At 42.9% G+C, this 23,864-nt stretch overlaps 1 protein-coding gene across 5 annotated transcripts in view; it reads left to right on the plus strand.

The window, feature by feature from the left end:
- LOC120998226 (membrane-spanning 4-domains subfamily A member 4A-like) overlaps positions 1–23,864 on the plus strand; it is an 82,795-nt gene that overhangs the window by 20,503 nt on the left and 38,428 nt on the right. For 4 of the 5 annotated variants that reach the window (XM_040428828.1, XM_040428810.1, XM_040428819.1 and 1 more), the window contains one exon: positions 23,193–23,321. The exons of the other annotated variant lie outside the window; for it this stretch is intronic. In XM_040428828.1, the coding sequence (XP_040284762.1) occupies positions 23,193–23,321 (129 nt within the window). The remainder of the gene's footprint in view (positions 1–23,192; positions 23,322–23,864) is intronic. 5 annotated transcript variants of the gene reach the window in all.

Raw genomic sequence — 23,864 nt, forward strand, 5'->3', positions numbered from 1 at the left:
GTTTTGTACATGAACCCTATGAATTTGTAAAGCGCTGCGGAATATGGTGGCGTTCAGGGGCATTGGCATTTCTAGGGTCTCAAAAGATCCAGGGCCCAAGCCCCAATGCATATGGCCCCAGTCAACGCCCTCTGCCCGCACTAGCACTAAAGACATTTTACTTGCTTTACTTGCTGCATAGATACTATCAAACATACAGAAGTATACAGCAGCACATACCTCTCACATACAGAGCCTCCCAAGTGGCGTCTCTACTGATCTTCTCCATCCTCATCTTCTACATTAGGTCAGGACACCTTCTCTCAGTCAGCCCTCGTCTCTGCAGAGTGTGACACACAGACATCTTAGCTTCCTCACATTTCTATCATCACCCCCAACAACCTGGAGTCCCAATAGTGTTATCCTGCTGCTCGCTGTGCCCCCCACAATGCCCTCATTAGTAATACTGCCCTTACAGTGCCCCCAATCAGGATAATGCTCCCCAAGAGTGTCTCCATTAGTAGCAGAGCGCTCTAGTATTAATAATGCCCTCACACAGCCCCCAGTAGAAATAAACACTCCTATAGAGCCCCCTGTAGCAATCAGGACCCCAATAATGTCCTCTGTATTTATAATGTCACACTGCAGTGCCCTCTATAGTTATAATCCTTCCTGTAGTGCCTCCAGAAATTATAATGCCCCAGACATTCCAGATACAGACCCAATAAATTGATTTCCCTCCCTCCACCATACAGTCCCATGTAAATAACATCACGCCATCTCTCCTGCCTCCTCCAACATGCAGTCCCATGTAAATAACATCAAACCCCTGTCTTCAACCCCTCCAACATACAGTCCCATGTACAAAACATCATTCCCTCCCTTCAGCCTCATCCAACACACAGTCCCATGTAAGAAACATTACTCCCTCACAAACCGCCCCCATCATACAGTTCCATGTAACACAAAAGTAAAAAAAAAAAGGCATTTAGAAGCAGATTCACTGTCATAACCATTTTCTAACCCTTTGTGCGTCCATTTTCTCACCATCTGGCTGTTTAAAAATGGATGAATTTCATTGGCTTATCCCAACCCCCCATAATGCCCCCGATTGTAAATAATGCCCAAATATTGGCCCCCAGCATTAATAATATCCCTGATAGTGGCCGCCAGCATTACTAATATGGCCCACAGCATTAATTTTTTTTACTGCAAAAAAAACAAAACATACCTCATCCACTTTCACACGTGGGGACACTCGATCCTCACTGGATGCAGCAGAACCTGATTTGATTGTGTGATGTCATCACGCTGGGAGCGCAGGATCTTTTGCATCCAGTGAGGAGTCTGTGTCCCTGTGCTTTGGATTAGGTGAGTATTTTTTTAATTATCTTCAATCCTGAAATATCATTTATCCCCACTGTACCTGTTTTTATCAGCTATTAAACGGGAACACTCCTGTCTAGACGGCTGTTAAAAATGGCCCCATTGATTTCAAGGCCAAAAGTAGGACATGTCCTAGTTTTTGTTGGCCGCTATTCCTCTGGCTCTCACACTGTATCCATCCCTTCACTTACCTCTCAGTCACAGAAGTAATCACAGTCAGGGTCTTCTCCACTAGTTCTCTTCACAGCTTAGCTCCGCTCCCCTCACGCACTTATCACATGACCGTGACATCATCGAAGGTCCTTCTCCACCACTGAGCTCTGCCTCTAGCACAGATCACCTTACTGTGATGTCATCACAGGTCCTTCAGCTCCTGCAGTGCGTCACTGGTTAGTAGTCAGACTTTTTTTTCATTAGCAGGCAGTACATTCGGGGCCTGGGACAAAACATCTGGGCCCAGGCCATGAATGTTTTAACCTAGTGACGCCCATGGTGGCGCTATGTAAATACATTTTATTATTATTATTATCAACTTTTTACGCTCGAATATTTGGGTCACGGAAGCCTGCCTTTTGCCAGATGAACGCGACGACGGCATGGTGGAAGGTGAAGTGGAGGACAAATGGGAGGAGAGAGGAGAAGGAGAAGAGGCTGGACGGTGAGAGCCTGGAGTGTGGCTTTGTGGGTTCTGACGGCGTTGCACTAGGCTCGGTGATGGGAGGCCAGGTGCCTTCTTAAAGGGTTTCTATCACTTCGTTGCACATATTTAGCTGTCAGACACTAGCGATCCGCTAGTGTCTGCTCTGCCCAACCATCCTAATATAATTGCTTTTGGGGCAGCCGTTTTGCTAAAAAAAGAACTTTTATTAATATGCTAATGAGCCTCTAGGTGCTATGGGGGCGTCATTAGCACCTAGAGGCTCCGTCTACCTTCAGAAACTGCCGCCGCCCAGCGCGTCCCTCCAGACGGCCCATCTCCTCCTGAATGCGATCCTCCTTGTGAGTGCCTGTATTCGGCGCATGTGCAGTGAATGTCTGACAGCTTCCCTGCTCAGACATCTCCACTGCGCCTGCGCGATGACGTCATAGTGCTCCGAGGAACAGGCGCAGTGGAGATGTCTGAGCAGGGAAGCGGTCAGACATTCACTGCGCATGCGCCGAATACAGGCGCTCACAGGGAGGATCGCATTCAGGAGGAGATGGGCGGGCTGGAGGGACGCGCTGGGCGGCGGCAGTTTCTGAAGGTAGACGGAGCCTCTAGGTGCTAATGACGCCCCCATAGCACCTAGAGGCTCATTAGCATATTAATAAAAGTTCTTTTTTTAGCAAAACGGCTGCCCCAAAAGCAATTATATTAGGATGGTTGGGCAGAGCAGACACTAGCGGATCGCTAGTGTCTGACAGCTAAATATGTGCAACGAAGTGATATAAAACCCTTTAAGGCGGTCGTCACTAGGTGAGTGTTTCCGAGATTTATGAATTGACAGCACAGGCTGCAGATGGCAACACTATTGTCAGCAGTTGACACGTTAAAAAAAAAAGCCCACATTGCGGAGCCATGTGCCAGCCTCCTGGGAGCGCCAGTGGATGGCTCGCTTCAGATACATTTGCAGTCTGCTTTTTGCCTCCTGTGCCCTGCAAGCTCTTCCTGCTTCTCCTCCTTCTCTGCTGCTCCATCTCTCCCTCTGAACTACCCTCCTCTTCCTCTCTTGTGGGCACCCACGTGATGTCCATTGACACGTCATCATCGTTACCTTCACCATTTGAGATCTCGGAGTAGGCAGCAACAGTGGGGACCTCCCTCCTTGAGCTGATCTGGGTGCTGTCGTCAGACCGCTGGGAGGCGGCCGTTGCTACCTCATCTTCCTCATCCGATGTCAAGAATGGCTGTCCATCGGTAAGGTCTGGGAATGGATGGGAAAATAATTCCTCTGACTTGAGTGGAGGGGCTATGGTGATGGTGATGGTGGTGGTGTCTTTGGGGGTGCACACAGCAAAGAGTGAGGAGGGTGCAAATACAGAGGATGACACGGGTGCAGAAGCGAAAGGCTGAATGAGCCATTCAACCAACTTTGGTGCGTCCTTTTAAGTAATCGCATGCGCCTTCTCCAACTTCCCACTTAGGCTCTGGCCTGGTGCACCTGCCCGACCCATATCACCCCTGCGGAACAGCCTGCCTCTTCCTCTGCCTGTCATTTTCAAAACGACCCTGTGCCTAAGTCCCTAGAGAAGAGCAGTATTTGTGGAAGCAGGTATATCGCAGGCCTCAATCAATATTTGATAGTAACAGGTATATCGAACCCCTTAATCAGTATTTTGTGGAAGCAGATATATCGCAGGCCTCAGAATCAATATTTGGTGGAAACAGGTATATTGAACCCCTTAATAAGTATTGTGTGGAAGCAGGTATATTGCAGGCATCAATCAGTATTTTGTGGAAGCAAGTATATCAAACCCCTTATTCAGTATTTTGTGGAAGCAGGTATATCGCAGGCCTCAATCAATATTTGGTGGAAACGGGTATATCAATCCCCTTACATAGTAACATAGTACATAAGACCTAAAAAAGACATTTGTCCATCCAGTTCGGCCTGTCATCCTGTAAGTTGATCCAGAGGAAGGCAAAAAAAAAACTGTGAGGTAGAAGCCAATTTTCCCCACTTTAAGGGAATAAAAAATTCCTTCCCGACTCCAATCAGGCAATCAGAATAACTCCCTGGATCAAAGACCCCTCTCTAGTAGCTATAGCCTGTAATATTATTACACTCCAGAAATACATCCAGGCCCCTCTTGAATTCCTTTATTCTACTCACCATCACCACCTCCTCAGGCAGAGAGTTCCATAGTCTCACTGCTCTTACCGTAAAGAATCCTCTTCTATGTTTGTGTACAAACCTTCTTTCCTCCAGACGCAGAGGATGTCCCCTCGTCAAAGTCACAGTCCTGGGGATAAATAGATGATGGGATAGATCTCTGTACTGACCCCTGATATATTTATACATAGTAATTAGATCTCCCCTCAGTCGTCTTTTTTCTAAAGTGAATAACCCTAATTTTGATAATCTTTCAGGGTACTGTAGTTGCCCCATTCCAGTTATTACTTTAGTTGCCCTCCTCTGGACCCTCTCCAGCTCTGCTATGTCTGCCTTGTTCACAGGAGCCCAGAACTGTACACAGTACTCCATGTGTGGTCTGACTAGCGATTTGTAAAGTGGTAGGACTATGTTCTTATCACGGGCATCTATGCCCCTTTTAATGCAACCCATTATCTTATTGGCCTTGGCAGCAGCTGCCTGACACTGGTTTTTGCAGCTTAGTTTGCTGTTTATTAAAATTCCTAGATCCTTTTCCATGTCAGTGTTACCGAGTGTTTTACCTTTGAGTATGTACGGGTGATTTGCATTATTCCTTCCCATGTGCATAACTTTACATTTGTCAGTGTTAAACCTCATCTGCCACTTATCTGCCCAAGCCTCCAATCTATCCAGATCCCTCTGTAGTAGTATACTTTCCTCTTCAGTGTTAATTACTTTACACAGTTTAGTGTCATCTGTGAAAATTAATATTTTACTATGCAAGCCTTCTACAAGATCATTAATAAATATATTGAAGAGAATAGGGCCCAATACTGACCCCTGAGGTACCCACTAGTGACAGTGACCCAATCTGAGTGTGTACCGTTAATAACCACACTCTGTTTTCTATCATTGAGCTAGTTACTTACCCACATACAGACTTTTTCTCCCAGTCCGAGCATTCTCATTTTATATACTAACCTTTTATGTGGTACAGTGTCAAATGCTTTGGAGTAGTCCAGATATACGAAATCCATTGATTTGCCGCTGTCAAGTCTAGAACTTACCTCCTCATAGAAACTGATTAAATTAGTTTGGAATGACCGATCCCTCATGAAGCCATGCTGATATGGCGTTATTTGCTTATTTCCGTTGAGATGCTCTAAGATAGCATCTCTTAGAAAACCTTCAAACAGTTTACCCACAAAAGATGTTAAACTTACCGGCCTATAGTTTCCAGGCTCTGTTTTTGGACTCTTTTTGAATATTGGCACCACATTTGCCATGCGCCAATCCTGTGGGACATTCCCTATCAGTATAGAGTTGGCAAATATCAGAAATAAGGGTCTGGCTATGACATTACTTAATTCCCTTAGGATACGGGGTGTATGCCATCCGGTCCTGGCGATTTGTCTATTTTAATCTTTTTAAGTCGCTGTTGTACTTCTTCCTGGGTCAGACAGGACACTTTTAATGGGGAATTTATTTTTAAACTCAGCATTTCATCTGACAGTTTATTTTCCACAGTGAATACATTGGAGAAAAATATATTTGGGCGACTCCCGCCTTATTACTCTTTAAAGGGCCGACACCTTCAGATTATTACTTTTTAACATTTATATAATTGAAGAACATTTTAGGGTTAGTTTTACTCTCTTTGGCAATTAATCTCTCGGTCTCTAGTTTGGCCGATTTTATTTGTTTTTACATGTTCTATTTTTTTCAGTGCGTCCGTACTACCCTCCTGTTTTAGTGATTTATATGCTTTCTTTTTGTCATTTATTGCTTTTTTTACAGTTCCATTTATCCACATTGGTTTCTTTTTGTTCCTTAACCTTTTATTACCATACGGTATGTACCTCTCACAATGAGATTTTAGGATGCTTTTAAAGATATCCTATTTTGTGGCTGTATTTTTATTTTTGAGGACTTTGTCCCAGTTAGTTAGGCCTATGGCCTCTCTTAGTTGGCTAGATTTAGCTTTTTTGAAGTTTGGTATTTTTGTCCCTCCCTGTAGAAACGCTCTTTCGAATGATAATTTGAAGGTTATTACTTTATGGTCACTATTTCCCAGGTGTCCCCCAACTTGCACGTCTGTTGTTCTGTCAGGCCTATTGGTTAATACTAAGTCCAGTATGGCCGTCCGTCTAGTTGGGTCCTGAACCAGTTGGGAGAGGTAATTGTCTTTGGTTATTGACAAGAACCTGTTTCCTTTATGAGATATACAAGTTTCAGTTTCCCATTCTATATCTGGGTAGTTGAAGTCCCCCATAATAACCACCTCATTACGATTTGCCGCCTTGTCTATCTCGTTTAGTAGTAGATTTTCTGTGGACTCTGGTATATTAGGTGGTTTATAGCAAACTCCTATTAGTAATTTATTATTGTTTTTAGCTCCATGTATCTCTAACTACAGTGACTGCACATGTTAATGCCCCTCACTTATATATTCCCGGAGTGTGAGCTTTAGACAGGACTTTACATAAAAGCATACCCCCCCTCTCAAGTTTTGACGATCCTTTTCTAAACAGACTGTAACCTTGTACATAAACTGCCCAGTCATAGCTACAGTCCTGATCAAAAGTTTAAGACCACTTGAAAAATGGCAAAAAATCATATTTTACATTGTTGGATCTTAACAAGGTTCCAAGTAGAACTTCAACATGCAACAAGAAGAAATGAGAGTGAGACAAAACATTTTTTGAGCATTCAATTTAATGAAAACAATGAATAAACTCAAACAGGCTGTTTTTCAGCCGATCAAAAGTTTAGGACCCCCCCAAAACAGAAATCCAACTTCCAAACATGAACTCAGCAATGAGTAGCTCCGCCGTTCTTGTTTATCACTTCAAAAATTCGTTTCGGCATGCTTGATGCAAGCGTTTTCATGAGGTGAGTGGGAACATTTCTCCAAGTGGTGAAGACGGCCGCACGAAGGCCATCTACTGTCTGGAACTGTTGTCCATTTTTGTAAACTTCCCTTACCATCCATCCCCAAAGGTTTTCAATTGGATTTAGATCAGGGGAACATGCAGGATGGGACAAAAGAGTGATGGTATTCTCCTGGAAGAAGTCCCTTGCTCTGCGGGCATTGTGTACTGTAGCGTTGTCCTGTTGAAAAACTCAGTCGTTACCACACAGACGAGGGCCCTCAGTCATAAGGAATGCTCTCTGCAACATCTGGACATAGCCAGCGGCCGTTTGACGCCCCTGCACATCCTGAAGCTCCATTGTTCCACTGAAGGAAAAAGCACCCCAGACCATTATGGCGCCCCCTCCACTGTGGCGCGTAGAAAACATCTCAGGTGGGATCAGCTTGTCATGCCAGTAACGTTGGAAACCATCAGGACCATCAAGGTTAAATTTTTTCTCATCAGAGAATAAAACTTTCTTCCACCTTTGAATGTCCCATGTTTGGTGCTCTCTTGCAAAGTCCAAACGAGCAGTTCTGTGGCGTTCAAAGAGACGAGGTCTTTGAAGAAGTTTTTTGTTTTTGAAGCCCTTCAGTCTCAGATGCAGTCTGATGGTTATAGGGCTGCAGTCAGCACCAGTAAGGACCTTAATTTGGGTCGAGGATCGTCCAGTGTCTTGACGGACAGCCAATTGGATCCTCCGGCTCAGTGCCTATGAAATTTTTGTTGGGTCTTCCACTTGACTTTTTTGTTCCATAACCCTCAGGATCATTTAAGAAATTCCAAATGACTGTCTTACTGCGTCCCACCTCAGCAGCGATGGTGCGCTGTGAGAGACCCTGCTTATGCAGTTCAACAACCCGACCACGTTCAAAAAGGGAGAGTTTTTTTGCCTTTGCCATCACAACGTGTGACTACCTGACAGAAAATGACAATGAATCCACATCTTTGCACAGATTTGGCCTTTTAAAGGCATGTGGTCCTAAACTTTTGATCAGCTGAAAAACAGCCTGTTTGAGTTTATTCGTTGTTTTCATTAAATTGAATGCTCAAAAAATGTTTTGTCTCACTCTCATTTCTTCTTGTTGCATGTTGAAGCTCTACTTGGTACCTTGTTAAGATCCAACAATGTAAAATATGATTTTTTGCCATTTTTCAAGTGGTCTTAAATTTTTGATCAGGACTGTATCATCCAGACATGTTTCCGTTATTCCCACTTTGTCATAGTCCTCCCCCAGTCCCACTACCTTGCCCCCGGTCTCTATCTGCACTATCTTTCCATCCTATATTGTAATTTCCCTCCCCCCCAGTCCGTAGTTTAAACACTCCTCCAACCTTTTAGCCATTTTTCTCCCCAACACAGCTGAACCTTCACCATTGAGGTGCAGCCCGTCCCTACGATAGAGCCTGTAGCCGATAGAGAAGTCGGACCAGTTTTCCAGGAACCCAAACCCCTCCTTCCTACACCAGTTCTTGAGCCACTTGTTAATCTCCCTAATCTCCCCCTGCATTTCTTGTGTGGCCCGTGGTACAGGTAGTATTTCGGAAAATACTACCTTTGACGTCCTTGCCCTAAGCTTTTGACCTAAATCCCTGAAATCATTTTTTAGGACTCTCCCCCTACCTCTAACTTTGTCATTGGTTCCGATATGGACCATGACCGCTGGATCTTCTCCAGCCCCTCCCAGTAATCTGTCAACCCGATCCACGATGTGTCGAACTCGAGAGCCAGGAAGACAGCACACTGTTCGGCGACCACTGTCTTTTTGACAGATTGCCCTATTTGTTCCCCTAATAATGGAGTCTCCCACTACCAGCACCTGTCTGGCTTTCCCTGCTCTCCTGGTTCCCTGCTTACTGGAGCTGATATTCTCCTAACTGGCAGAGGAAGTGTCCGGCTGCTGCAGTGCTGTCCCTGGACTGACATCCCCCTCATTTGCCAAACGTGCAAACTTATTGGGGTGTGTCAGATCAGGGCTAGCCTCCCTGGCACTCTTCCTTCTACCCCGCTTTCTAACTGTTACCCAGCTAGCTACCTCACTTTCCTCCGCCTCCTCTCTGTCACCCTCCCCCTCATCTACCCCAAAGAGTGCTTGCTCGGTGCGAAGCAAACTCTTTTGCAAATTGTCAATGTCTCTCAGTGTTGCAACTTGCCCGTTTAGAGACTTGATTTGCGATTCCAAACGGGTAGTTTGCTCACATCTTGAACAAAGATATAAACCCTCGAACTGCTGTTCCAGGACTGCATACATCATGCAAGATGTGCACTGGACTGCGTTGTCAATTGTGCAACACATACTAAATGGGGATTACACCACAAAAGCGAAAAATACAATATAATGTAGTAATAAGAAACTGGCTAATTGCAGTCTGTAATGAATCTCCTGGCACCCCGACTGGGTACCTCTGTTGATGGGTGCTCCTAGTGCTTCCCGAGGGCTCCAAGCACTCCGCTCGACACCGTAACCACCATAGGAACAAGAAACAGGAACAGCTCTTACAAGAGCTAGGGGTTATTGCCAGGGGAGTATACAGCATATAGCAATCCCCACACACATGAGATGAGGCTCTATGTTGAAGGCCAAAACAGGAACTCTTTATTGACCACACAAGCATTGACTTTTATACAAATTTTCCAACAAGGTTACCACCCCCATGGACCTGGTTGGGAACTGAGGACATAACATAGCAGCCAATCCTTTACAGTTTTACAGTTTAAACACAAAAACCATACATTCAACAAACACAATGGCATTGCCTGTCACGCAATCAATAACACAATAGACATTGTCTGTGACGCAATTAACAACACAATGGCATTGCCTGTGACATATTTAACAAACACAATGTACCCAACTACTCACGGGCATAAAATACACATCTTTCCCAACCACAGAACACACCCCAAAACACCACACATCCTCCAAAAAGTCACATCCCCCGATAGCCTTGATCTGGGTGAACAACCTATCCAAAAATCACCCAGATTGGTTTAGGGGTTCAGGAATTTCCTGGAAGTCTTATCTTTACCCCACCGTGCACATTGTCACATGCCCCAAATAGTTCCAGTAAAAAGTCCAAGTGGCAGAAACAGAGCCTTTGAAATCCAATATGCCCAAATAGTGTCCCAGGGGCCATAGTCACAGGGCAAGAGGCTGCCAAGCAGGCCTCTCCAATTCCCAGTGACGAAGGTGCTTTTGTCAAACAGTCCCCCACTGAAGTTTCTGAATCTAAAGTCACTTAATTTTAAGTCACACACTTACACAACCACACACTTAATCAACCACGCGTCGCGGTCAAACTCACGTTATATATCTGCTTATATAAATATAAATGAATCTCAATATAAATGGGTAAGTAACTGGCTCAATGATAGAAAACAGAGGGTGGTTATTAACGGTACATACTCAGATTGGGTCACTGTCACTAGTGGAGTACCTCAGGGGTCAGTATTGGGCCCTATTCTCTTCAATATATTTATTAATGATCTTGTAGAAGGCTTGCATAGTAAAATATCAATTTTCGCAGATGACACTAAACTGTGTAAAGTAATTAACACTGAAGAGGACAGTATACTACTACAGAGGGATCTGGATAGATTGGAGGCTTGGGCAGATAAGTGGCAGATGAGGTTTAACACTGACAAATGTAAAGTTATGCACATGGGAAGGAATAATGCAAGTCACCCGTACATACTAAATGGTAAAACACTCGGTAACACTGACATGGAAAAGGATCTAGGAATTTTAATAAACAGCAAACTAAGCTGCAAAAAACAGTGTCAGGCAGCTGCTGCCAAGGCTAATAAGATAATGGGTTGCATCAAAAGGGGCATAGATGCCCGTGATGAGAACATATTCCTACTACTTTACAAATCACTGGTCAGACCACACATGGAGTACTGTGTACAGTTCTGGGCTCCTGTAAACAAGGCAGACATAGCAGAGCTGGAGAGGGTCCAGAGGAGGGCAACTAAAGTAATAACTGGAATGGGGCAACTACAGTACCCTGAAAGATTATCAAAATTAGGGTTATTCACGTTAGAAAAAAGACGACTGAGGGGAGATCTAATTACTATGTATAAATATATCAGGGGGCAGTACAGAGATCTATCCCATCATCTATTTATCCCCAGGACTGTGACTGTGACGAGGGGACATCCTCTGCGTTTGGAGGAAAGAAGGTTTGTACACAAACATAGAAAAGGGTTCTTTACGGTAAGAGCAGTGAGACTATGGAACTCTCTGCCTGAGGAGGTGGTGATGGTGAGTACAATAAAGGAATTCAAGAGGGGCCTGGACGTATTTCTGGAGTGTAATAATATTACAGGCTATAGCTACTAGAGAGGGGTCGTTGATCCAGGGAGTTATTCTGATTGCCTGATTGGAGTCGGGAAGGAATTTTTATTCCCCTAAAGTGAGGAAAATTGGCTTCTACCTCACAGGGTTTTTTATTTTTTTGCCTTCCTCTGGATCAACTTGTAGGATGACAGGCCGAACTGGATGGACAAATGTCTTTTTTCGGCCTTATGTACTATGTTACTATGTTACTATGTTACTACACCAGCCTGGTTTGTTTTCCCTGTGGATTCAAAAGGCTGTGCTGCTCTCACTGCTGAATTTTTATAGTCTCCTAATTAGACAGCCACACCCTAATTACTCACCTGTGCAACCCCTGGAGAAGGAAAAAAAATGTGTTATCACAGCACAATGAAGCTTGCAGAGCAGCAAGTGCAAGTGTACAATACAGTCAAATACAGTCGTGGCCAAAAGTTTTGAGAATTACATAAATATTGGATTTTGGAAAAGTTGCTGCTTAAGTTTTTATAATAGCAATTTGCATATACTCCAAAATGTTATGAAGAGTGATCAGATGAATTGCATAGTCCTTCTTTGCCATGAAAATGAACTTAATCCCAAAAAAAACTTTCCACTGCATTTCATTGCTGTCATTAAAGGACCTGCTGAGATCATTTCAGTAATCGTCTTGTTAACTTAGGTGAGAATGTTGACAAGCACAAGGCTGGAGATCATTATGTCAGGCTGATTGGGTTAAAATGGCAGACTTGACATGTTAAAAGGAGGGTGATACTTGAAATCATTGTTCTTCCATTGTTAACCATGGTGACCTGCAAAAAAACGCATGCAGCCATCATTGCGTTGCATAAAAATGGTTTCACATGCAAAGATATTGTGGCTACTAAGATTGCACCTCAATCAACAATTTATAGGATCATCAAGAACTTCAAGGAAAGAGGTTTAATTCTTGTTAAGAAGGCTTCAGGGCGTCCAAGAAAGTCCAGCAGGCGCCAGAATCGTCTCCTAAAGAGGATTCAGCTGCGGGATCGGAGTGCCACCAGTGCTCAGGAATGGCAGCAGGCAGGTGTGAGCGCATCTGCACGCACAGAGAGGCGAAGACTTTTGGAAGATGGCCTGGTGTTAAGAAGGCCAGCAAAGAAGCCACTTATCTAAAAAAAAAAACATCAGGGACAGATTGATCTTCTGCAGAAAGTATGGTGAATGGACTGCTGAGGACTGGGGCAAAGTCATATTCTCCGATGAAGCCTCTTTCCGATTGTTTGGGGCATCTGGAAAGGTGAGCGCTACCATCAGTCCTGTGTCATGCCAACAGTAAAGCATCCTGAGACCATTCATGTGTGGGGTGGGAGTGGGCTCACTCACAATTTTGCCCAAAAACACAGCCATGAATAAAGAATGGCACCAAAACACCCTCCAACAGCAACTTCTTCCAACAATCCAACAACAGTTTGGTGAAGAACAATGCATTTTTTAGCACGATGGAGCACCGTGCCATAAGGCAAAAGTGATAACTAAGTGGCTCGGGGACCAAAACGTTGACATTTTGGGTCCATATAATATGACAGGCCGAATAAAACTGTAAAAAAACAGATGTGCGCACCATAGGGTAATTCTGTGAGTAAGAAAGTAAGGAGGAATAACTTGCAAGGCTCACCTTACGTGGTTGTGCAAATGTAGGCACAACGCTAATGAAAGTTGGTATGGTAAGTCTGGACGCCTGATTGTGATGGTCTGCAGCCACGGGATCACGGAGAGTCTTCTAAATGGAGATGCCCGGAGTCCACAAGAAGATTGGCACAGGAAAATACAAATACGTCCCACGGCGCAAATTACCATCAGCCAGTCGCCAGGATCAGAATAAGAATCTTTTATTGCAGCGATACAACGCGTTTCGGGGAATCACTCCCCTTCATCAGGTACAAAAAAGCTGCACAACCAAAACAGCACAAAGCTGCACATATTTATACATACAAGGTACCGCCTATAAAGGGCCTTTATAGGCGGTACCTTGTATGTATAAATATGTGCAGCTTTGTGCTGTTTTGGTTGTGCAGCTTTTTTGTACCTGATGAGGGGGAGTGTTTCCCCGAAACGCGTTGTATCGCTGCAATAAAAGATTCTTATTCTGATCCTGGCGACTGGCTGATGGTAATTTGCGCCGTGGGACGTATTTGTATTTTGGGTCCATGGCCTGGAAACTCCCCAGATCTTAATCCCATTGAGAACTTGTGGTCAATCCTCAAGAGGCGGGTGGACAAACAAAAACCCACTAATTCTGACAAACTCCAAGAAGTGATTATGAAAGAATGGGTTGCTATCATTCAGGAATTGGCCCAGAAGTTGATTGAGAGCATGCCCAGTCGAATTGCAGAGGTCCTGAAAAAGAAGGGCCAACACTGCAAATACTGACTCTTTGCATAAATGTCATGTAATTGTCGATAAAAGCCTTTGAAACATATGAAGTGCGTGTAATTATATTTCACTACATCACAGAAACAACTGAAACAAAGATCTAAAAGCAGTTTAGCAGCAAACTTTGTGAAAACTAATATTTGTGTCATTCTCAAAACTTTTGGCCACGACTGTACAGCCACTCATCAATGTCAACAAATAATTAAGCTCTCAGATACTCCCTCACTTAATCTTAAGTCACACACTTAATCAGTATTTTGTGGAAGCAGGTATATCGCAGGCCTCAATCAATATTTTAGATCAAACCCCTTAATCAGTATTTTGTGGAAGCAGGTATCTCACAGGCCTCAATCAATATTTGGTGGAAGCAGGTATATCAATCCCCTTAATAATTATTTTGTGGAAGCAGGTATATAGCAGGCCTCAATCAATATTTGGTGGAAACAGGTACATCAAACCTTTTAATCAGTATTTTGTGGAAGCGGGTATATCGCAGCCCTCAAACAATATTTGGTGGAAACAGTTATATCAAACCCCTTAGTCAGAATTTTGTGGAAGCAGGTATATCGCAGTCCTCAGTCAGTATTTTGTGGAAGCAGGTATATCAAACCCGTTATTCAGTATTTTGTGGAAGCAGGTATATTGCAGGCCTCAATCAGTATTTTGTGGAAGCAGGTATATCAAACCCATTAATCAGTATTTTGTGGAAGCAGGTATATCGCAAGCCTCAATCAATATTTGGTGGAAACAGGTATATCAAACCCCTTAATCAGTATTTTGTGGAAGCAGGTATATCGCATGTCTTAATCAATATTTTGTGGAAGCAGGTATATCAAACCACTTAATCAGTATTTTGTGGAAGCAGGTATATCAAACCTTCTTCCTCTGCCTGTCATTTTCAAAAACGACCCTGTGCCTAAGTCCCTAGAGAAGAGCAGTATTTGTGGAAGCAGGTATATTGCAGGCCTCAATCAATATTTGGTGGAAACAGGTATATTGAACCCCTTAATCTGTATTGTGTGGGAGCAGGTATATCGCAGGCCTCAATCAGTATTTTGTGGAAGCAAGTATATCAAACCTCTTCATCAGTATTTTGTGTAAGCAGGTATATCGCAGGCCTCAATCAATATTTGGTGGAAGCAGGTATATCAAACACCTTATTCAGTATTTTGTGGAAGCAGGTATATTGCAGGCCTCAATCAGTATTTTGTGGAAGCAGGTAAATCAAACCCCTAATCAGTATTTTGTGGAAGCAGGTATATCGCAGGCCTCTATCAATATTTGGTGGAAACAGGTACATAAAACCCATTAATCAGTATTTTGTGGAAGCAGGTTTATTAAACCCCTTATTCAGTATTTTGTGGAAGCAGGTATATTGCAGGCCTCAATCAATATTTGGTGGAAACAGTTATATTGAACCCCTTAATGAGTATTGTGTGGAAGCAGGTATATCGCAGGCCTCAATCAGTATTTTGTGGAAGCAGGTATATAAAACCCATTATTCATTATTTTGTGGAAGCAGGTATATAACGCAGCCCTCATTCAATATTTGGTGGAAACAGGTATATTAAACCCCTTAATCAGTATTTTGTGGAAACAGGTATATCGCAGGCCTCAATCAATATTTTGTGAAAGCAAGTATATCAAACCCCTTAATCAGTATTTTGTGAAAGCAGGTATATCGCAGGCCTCAATATATATTTGGTGGAAACAGGTATATTAAACCCCTTAATCAGTATTTTGCGGAAACAGGTATATCGCAGGCCTCATTCAATATTTGGTGCAAGCAGGTATATCAAACCCCTTAATCAGTATTTTGTGGAAGCAGGTATATCTCAGGCCCCAATCAGTATTTTGTGGAAGCAGGTAAATCAAACCCCTTAATCATTATTTTGTGGAAGGAGGTATATCGCAGCACTCAATCAGTATTTGGTGGAAACAGGTATATAAAACCCCTTAATCAGTATTTTGCGGAAGCAGGTATATCGCAGGCCTCAATCAATATTTGGTGGAAACAGGTATATAAAACCCATTAATCAGTATTTTTGTGGAAGCAGGTATATCAAACCCCTTAATCAGTATGTTGTGGAAACAGGTATATCAAACCCCTTAATCAGTATTTTGTGGAAGCAGGAATGTCATACCCCTCAATTATTTTTTTTGCCACAACAGTTATATCACACTACCCTGTTTTTTTGGGGCAACAGGTATATCGCAGCCGTCAATCAGTATTTTGTGGAAGTAGGTATATCACACCCCTCAATCAGTTTTTGGGGGGGGGCAACAGGTATATGACACGCGTTGCAAATAGTTGTTCCAATAGCACTTGTCCCTCTATATAGCTCCGGAATCACAGCAGAACTGCACACAACTGCTGCACAATACAAATGCACTATAATATACTTTCTATGTTCGAAAGTATATTATAAGTATATCACACATATCGATAGCACACCTATACCAGTCCATAAAAGGACTTTGTGGCCCTATTGGCTAGTGTTTGGTGTCCCTAACAGCCTTTCCCTGCTCCACAAAGCAACCTCTCCCTACACTGACAAAACACAGAATGTAAAATTGCTGCCAGATCGGGTTCTGTTATAGGGTGGGGGTGTATCCATGTGCTGAAACGTCTCAATTGGCTGTCCTGTCCCACCTGATGGATGTGTCATGGGTCAAAGTTCAGCGCAATGCAAAAGAATATGGCGCTGGTGGACATCGCCATGTGTTCGCATGTTCAGCGAATCACAAACGTGCAAAGTTCGCTGCGAAACGACCGCCGGGCAAACCACAAGGCCATCTCTAATGCTTGATGCATCAGATTAGATCATCTATTCTGCCTCACCCAAACCTTGACAAAAGAGACCGGTTTCTTCTGGCTACCTGCCTCTGCTAGTATTCTGATGCTGCCACTCGCCTGATGCCACACAACTGATGCCAAGTGCTCCTTCTTACACCCACTATTGTCAGATGGTACTGTTATTGCCACCCACCTCCCCACTCTGTCACTGTGTCACTCTGTGGTCTCCTGATGCTGCTGCCAACTCACCACTCAGGTCTCCTCATGCTGCTGTTGCCACCTGAACACTATGTCATTGTGCCACTCTGTGGTCTCCTCATGCTGCTGCCAACTTAAAACTCTGTCTCTGGGCCACTCTGTGGTCTCATCATGCTGCTGCCAACTCAGAACTCTGTCTGTGGGCCACTCTGTGGTCTCCTCATGCTGCTGCTGCCACCTCCACACTCTGTCATTGTACCACTCTGTGGCCTCCTCATGCTGCCACCACCTCCACACTACAGATGTAGTAGAGTTAACACACATGCTTTATGAGACGTGTTATCTAGTCTAAATGCGTTAAGCAAATTCCTTCAATTGCTTTTCAATGGCTTTTGTTTCAAGATAACACAATGAGTTAAGAAATTTGAGTTAAGAGTTTGTGTGTTAACCGTGCTACATCTGTATGTCATTGTGCCACTCTGTGGTCTCCTCATGCTGCTGCCAACTCACAACTCTGTCTCTGTGCCACTCTATGGTCTTCTCATGCTGCTGCCAACTCACAACTCTGTCTATGGGCCACTCTGTGGTCTCCTCGTGCTGCTGCTGCCACCTCCACACTATGTCATTGTGCGACTCTGTGGCCTCCTCATGCTGCTCCTGCCACCTCCACACTCTGTCATTGTGCCACTCTGTGGCCTCCTCATGCTGCCGCCACCTCCACATTACAGATGTAGTAGAGTTAACACACATGCTTTATGAGACGTGTTATCTAGTCTACAGTCTTTTGCCATATGATTTGACAAAACACAACACTTGTAACACACTCCAAACTCTTTGAGTGTCTCTCTGCATTCTTGCAAAGTCTTTGCCCTGAGCCCATGACATTCTTTTAAAGGATGAGGTCTTTTGTGGATAGGGCACATGCGATTAGGGTCCCTTTCTTTAAGGACAGGGGTGTCCTTCCTAGTAGTGGAGGTTGCAATAAGCGGGACGTTTGTTTTCCTAATGGATACTGTTCCCCTTAAGTCTCTACGCTTAGTTGTTGTGTTGTCATACCTTGAGCATGAGGCTGAAGCAGGTAGAGTGGATTCTGTGAAGTCAAAGCTGGGATCATTCTTCTTCCAAGCTTAGTCACTAATGAATCTGGAAAAATAAGAGAAAGAGGGAAAAGACACATTGTGTTCTCTTTTATATCTGGAGCCCTGGTCTGCCCATTTTTTTTTGCATGTCGTGTGGTAGTTTCAACACAATTGGATTTACACCAGGAACTCAATCCTGGCAGACGTGGGTCCATTTTAGCCAATTCTATTTCCTTTAGTAGGTCACTCAGATCCTGAAGTTTGCGATTGTCATTACCAGTTATGTTTGGGAAGGTTTGAATTCTCTTGAATACGGCGGTTTCTATAGCTTCAGAACTGCCATAGGTTTGTTCAAGTCTATCTCGTGCTGCAGCGAGACCTTCCTCTGAGTGGCCTGCATGAACTGCTCTTAATGTCTTTACGCGTTCTGCAGATTCTGGGCCTAACCAGTTGTCAAGCAAGTCAAGTTCTTCCTTGGCAGTGAGTTTAAGATTGCTGATTACAGCTTCAAAGGTCGATTTTCAGGCTCTGTAGTTTTCAGCACGGTCATCATACTTCGAGAGACTAATGTTTATCAGCTCCCTGTGCATCATGTATCTGGCAAAGTCTGACACGTATGATCTCCCATTCCTTGTTGCTGGATTGCATTGTGGTGTCTCTGGGGCATGTAGGGGCTCTGGCACATAAGGCTGAGATTGGTCAGGACAAAATGATGTGGCATAAGGATTAAGCTGTGGTTTAGTCTCTGGAGGATCAGCTGGCTCAACGCTAGAAATTACCTTGTTATTGGTGGATGACAACATCTGGTGCTCTGTGGGTTCACCCAGTTGGTGATTTAGAAGTGGTGGTGGTACATGTGATTTAGCAGGAGGAGCAGGCGATGATTGGCTTAGCACATATCTGGTAGTGCGGTCAGCTGGGTCTTCCACTTCTCCTGGGATGAAACAGTCTAGGTCAGTACCTTGCCCTAATGCTTGCTTGAAGACCTTCAGTTTAGCTAAGGTAGCTGCTTCTTTCCTTTGTGTTTGGAGAATTTTTAGTTGGGCTTCTGCCTCTGCATCCTTCTTTGCTATCTCAGCCTCCATTTCTGCTCTCTTCTTTGCGATCTCAGCCTCCTTCTTAACAAAGGAACTTCTTACACTTGCTTCCTCTGATTCTGCCCGGATCTCTATAAGCTTGTCATGCAACACTGACCTTCTGGAACGAGAGGTTTTGGAAGATGAAAGCGTATTTTTGGTTAAAGTTGATAGATGGGATCTCACCTCCTGCAAGTGTGCGATGCACGGTTCTGCCTTGCTCTTAGTGTCTTGTACTAAGCCATCCTTCTCTTGGTAGAGATTCTTTCTCTCTCTCAACTCTTCTAAAGCCTCATTAAAATCGTAATCATTCAGAAAAGTGATGTACTTTGCAGACAGTCGCTGATAGTGAACATAGGCAGGTTAAACAATTCAATGCTGTGATTAACCTTGGCGCATCATTGTTATAGCATGAAAGAGCTGCTATTTAGTGTTCAGTTTTTTGCCATAAATCATTTAAATTGTCACTGAACTGTTCTTTGGTTGCCTCAAAGTTCTCTCTAATCTTTTGTGTTGGTTTGATAACACATTTAGAGCGTACGGTTTGTTCTCCAGTGAACATGGACTCTGCTTCCTGAATATCTGAGTTTTTGGGAGCAGGGTGAGTTTCCGTATGTTCAGTGACCGAGAAATCCACGGAGCCTCTTGTGTACATGTTAGTGGTACTGTCTCTTTAAGAAAGGATTTCGGCTTGCTCACTGTGCTTATGAAGCCACGTGACTATAAGATGTCGGACAGCTCTAAGCTTGCTTGCTTGCAGACTGTGTGTAGACATGCAAAGCATGTAGATTTTGGCTTCGTTTTGACTATTCTGCCACAGATGTACGTTAGAGATGTCTCTGACTGGTTGTGAGTGGTAATCTCTGTACAAGCAATAGTATATAGCTGAACTCACTAAATTCCCTTAGGTCGTGGTACCAGTTGTATGTGAAGATCCAGTAAGGAGGATACAATGGAGATGCTTTGGTAATTTATTAAGTTTACCTTGAGCAAAGACATATAGAGGACATTAGAGGATATTAGAGGTCAAATTGAATGCTCTCACCAGCTCTGAGTCTGCTGCAGAAAAGAAAGACACAGGACCAGAATAAACAGAATATGATGTCACCGAAAGGGAGGAGTAGACAGAGAGCAAAGTTAATCACAAATAGGTCAGATAATGTAACAATTACTGTCACTGGGATACTCTATTCCTATTATATATACCACACAAAAGAGAGTAGATTCACGTCCCATAGGTTAAAAATATATAATCTTTATTCAAAAAATCACAAGTCAAACATGATACTTATACAATTACAAAAATGATGAGCATATTGTGAATATGTCCAATTTCTAGCACCGCCTGATCTGAATATATATAACTCTAAGGGTAATGAATCTATGACACAATGCTAGTCCAGGGAGTGGGGTGCGGTGAGCAAATGGCACACTGAGTGGAAAGAGAGAACCACCCTCTAAAAATATCTCAGTGTGCTGACAGCACGCCACACTCTCTGAACAGCATCAGTGGTAATCCAGTCAAATACAAATATCTGAAAGAGTAGCTCAAGATATAAAGTGATAATCGTAGCAGTTAGAGTCAGGACAGGCAAAGACATATAGAGGATATTAGAGGTCAAATCGAATGCTCTCACCAGCTCTGAGTCTGCTGCAGAAAAGAAAGACACAGGACCAGAATAAACAGGATATGATGTCACTGAAAGGGAGGAGTAGACAGAGAGCAAAGGCACATGGGATTTACATAATACATTCAGGAAACCTATAACAAGAATGACCACAGTGTGGCAGCATTACATAACATGGTAATGATATGATAACACAAATACAGCAATAAATCTTAAATGGAAGAAATAAATGCTGGGACAGCATATTACACAAAGGACGATACTTATACTTATCATTGTTTGAGAACAAGAGTAATTTTCTATCTTTATGATTGGCAATATTGAATGATCTATTTATCATCCTTCTCTATCGAGAAGGCGAAGGTGGATATTATTATACTCATCATAAAATAAATCATCTGTCCTGCGATTTCTGCAAGCACATATGATACTGTGAGCACGTGACTTACTTCTGAATGCTTTCTGACCAGCCACCATAACTCATCATCTAGTAACATGAGACTGGAACTTGTGTTCACTATTGCTGGATATACCACAAGTTATCCTTTGCACTTGGTCATGAAAGGCGTTTAAATGTTGATCATCTGCCTGATTCCGTCAATTCACATTGAATTGCACTGGACCGCAGGGAGCGACGGCCTGAAGGAGTACACCATGACACAGCATCTCAGCAGGGCCACTACCACTCCCATCCTCTGCACCGGCTCCTCAGTGGCAAGCTTCATACTCATTTACTAAAACAGACACTTCGAGAGGTCCTCTTTAAAAAGGGCAATCTAGCTATTGTTACAGAGGTGTGATGTGACCAGTATTTGAGGGTGTTGTTTATGTGAAAACATTTTCCTATAGTATTTGCATGCCTTATCTAAAATGTCCTTAGAGGGACACTTTTATCAGAAAGGGGTATTTTTTAACTCAATATCCATTTCTTCATTTCGGCAATACTATGCTATTGGAAAATCAAAATATTGTCCTTCTATAAGAGTCAACATAAATGTTAAGACCTCCTATATTGATCGGTAATCTATGGTTAGTTTACTGCTGTTGTGAGCGGAAAATGTTATCCGAAGGGCATTGATATTAGTATGTGTCGAATTAGGTTAACAATATGACAGCTCTATTGTTCTCTTGAAGAGGTTTAAAAAAAATGCCCACAGAAGAGCATTGCATTGATTAGTTTAATCTGTGATGCTATAATTAGAGTCATTATAGGGGGAGTCTCTCTGGTCTCAGAGATGGTCTGACTAAAAAAGTTTAGTGAGGCAGTTTGCCATGTGAAAAGTCCAAACAAAGAGGAAGTTAAAGAGCCAGGACAGGAAGTAGAATACAAGGAATGACTTCTAAAAAAAATTATTGTATTAAGAAAAAGAAAAACATCCACTTGTTTTTATTGCAAAATTCAGATAAAAAATTTTTTATGGAAATGTACAGACATGCACACACATGTATAAATATACATACAGTACAGACCAAAAGTTTGGACACACCTTCTCATTCAAAGAGTTTTCTTTATTTTCATAACTATGAAGGCATCAAAACTATGAATTAACACATGTGGAATTATATACATAACAAACAAGTGTGAAACAACTGAAAATATGTCATATTCTAGGTTCTTCAAAGTAGCCACCTTTTGCTTTGATTACTGCTTTGCACACTCTTGGCATTCTCTTGATGAGCTTCAAGAGGTAGTCACCTGAAATGGTCTTCCAACAGTCTTGAAGGAGTTCCCAGAGATGCTTAGCACTTGTTGGCCCTTTTGCCTTCACTCTGCGGTCCAGCTCACCCCAAACCATCTCGATTGGGTTCAGGTCCGGTGACTGTGGAGGCCAGGTCATCTGGCGCAGCACCCCATCACTCTCCTTCATGGTCAAAGTTCCAAAGTTTTCCCAAAGTTTTCCCAATTTTTCGGCTGACTGACTGACCTTCATTTCTTAAAGTAATGATGGCCACTCGTTTTTCTTTACTTAGCTGCTTTTTTCTTGCCATAATACAAATTCTAACAGTCTATTCAGTAGGACTATCAGCTGTGTATCCACCTGACTTCTCCTCAACGCAACTGATGGTCCCAACCCCATTTATAAGGCAAGAAATCCCACTTATTAAACCTGACAGGGCACACCTGTGAAGTGAAAACCATTTCAGGGGACTACCTCTTGAAGCTCATCAAGAGAATGCCAAGAGTGTGCAAAGCAGTAATCAAAGCAAAAGGTGGCTACTTTGAAGAACCTAGAATATGACATATTTTCAGTTGTTTCACACTTGTTTGTTATGTATATAATTCCACATGTGTTAATTCATAGTTTTGATGCCTTCAGTGTGAATCTACAATTTTCATTGTCATGAAAATAAAGAAAACTCTTTGAATGAGAAGGTGTGTCCAAACTTTTGGTCTGTACTGTACATATTCTTATAGCCCTCAACATGGGCACTGTTGGTATGTATTCAGATTTTGCATAGACTCAGCTGATAGGCCCTGATCAGCCTTACAGCAGCTATATACAGTCCGGTAGTTACTATGTTGGTAGTTCCAACACCTCATGCTCTATTTTCTGTAGCGTATACCACTATATTTGGGACAGATAACATATTTATTTTTTATTTTTTTCAGGCTATCCAAATATTTGTAGGACTCATTTCTATCTCTTTTGGCATTATATTTTCGATTCTGTGTGAACCAAAATGCCCTTACATACAAAATATCATATTTACTCGCGTCCTCTTATGGTCTGGTGCACTGGTAAGACAATTAACATCTAAGCCTATTAATAAATTTCGTATGTTGTTAGACCTATACATTATGTGAAGCATGGAAAGAGAACATATTTAGAACTTGGCACAACCCCTTCAAAGGATTTATCCCATGATTAATGTAAAACATGAAAAGCAGGCATTATATAACCAGCTGTGTATCTCACATGGATCCAGAAATTTCCCCTTTCATGGCTCCAATTGCTCTGCTAGATTTATTTCAAGCTGGCAGCTCAGGGGGTGTCCTTCCCCGAATGGGGCATGTGCTTTCTGCTGCAGCTCTCTCCCTGAAAACTTACAGCTTATAAAAGAAGATCCAACTGATGTCAGTTGAAGGATGGAGCTGCGCATGTGCGACCACCTCAGTAAGGTTACTGAGGTGGACAGTCAAATAAAGAAAAGAACAAACAGCAGGTGGCGCTATACAGATTTTATTAAATAACTTCCTAGCTATGCAAAATTTTTAATTATGTACAATTACAGAAGTATTCCGATCCAGGTGCTGGTTTGAAAAATTTAGAATATTTTTCAT

The sequence above is a fragment of the Bufo bufo genome, chromosome 1, assembly GCF_905171765.1.
Source record: "Bufo bufo chromosome 1, aBufBuf1.1, whole genome shotgun sequence".
Classification (NCBI taxonomy): Eukaryota; Metazoa; Chordata; class Amphibia; order Anura; family Bufonidae; genus Bufo; species Bufo bufo.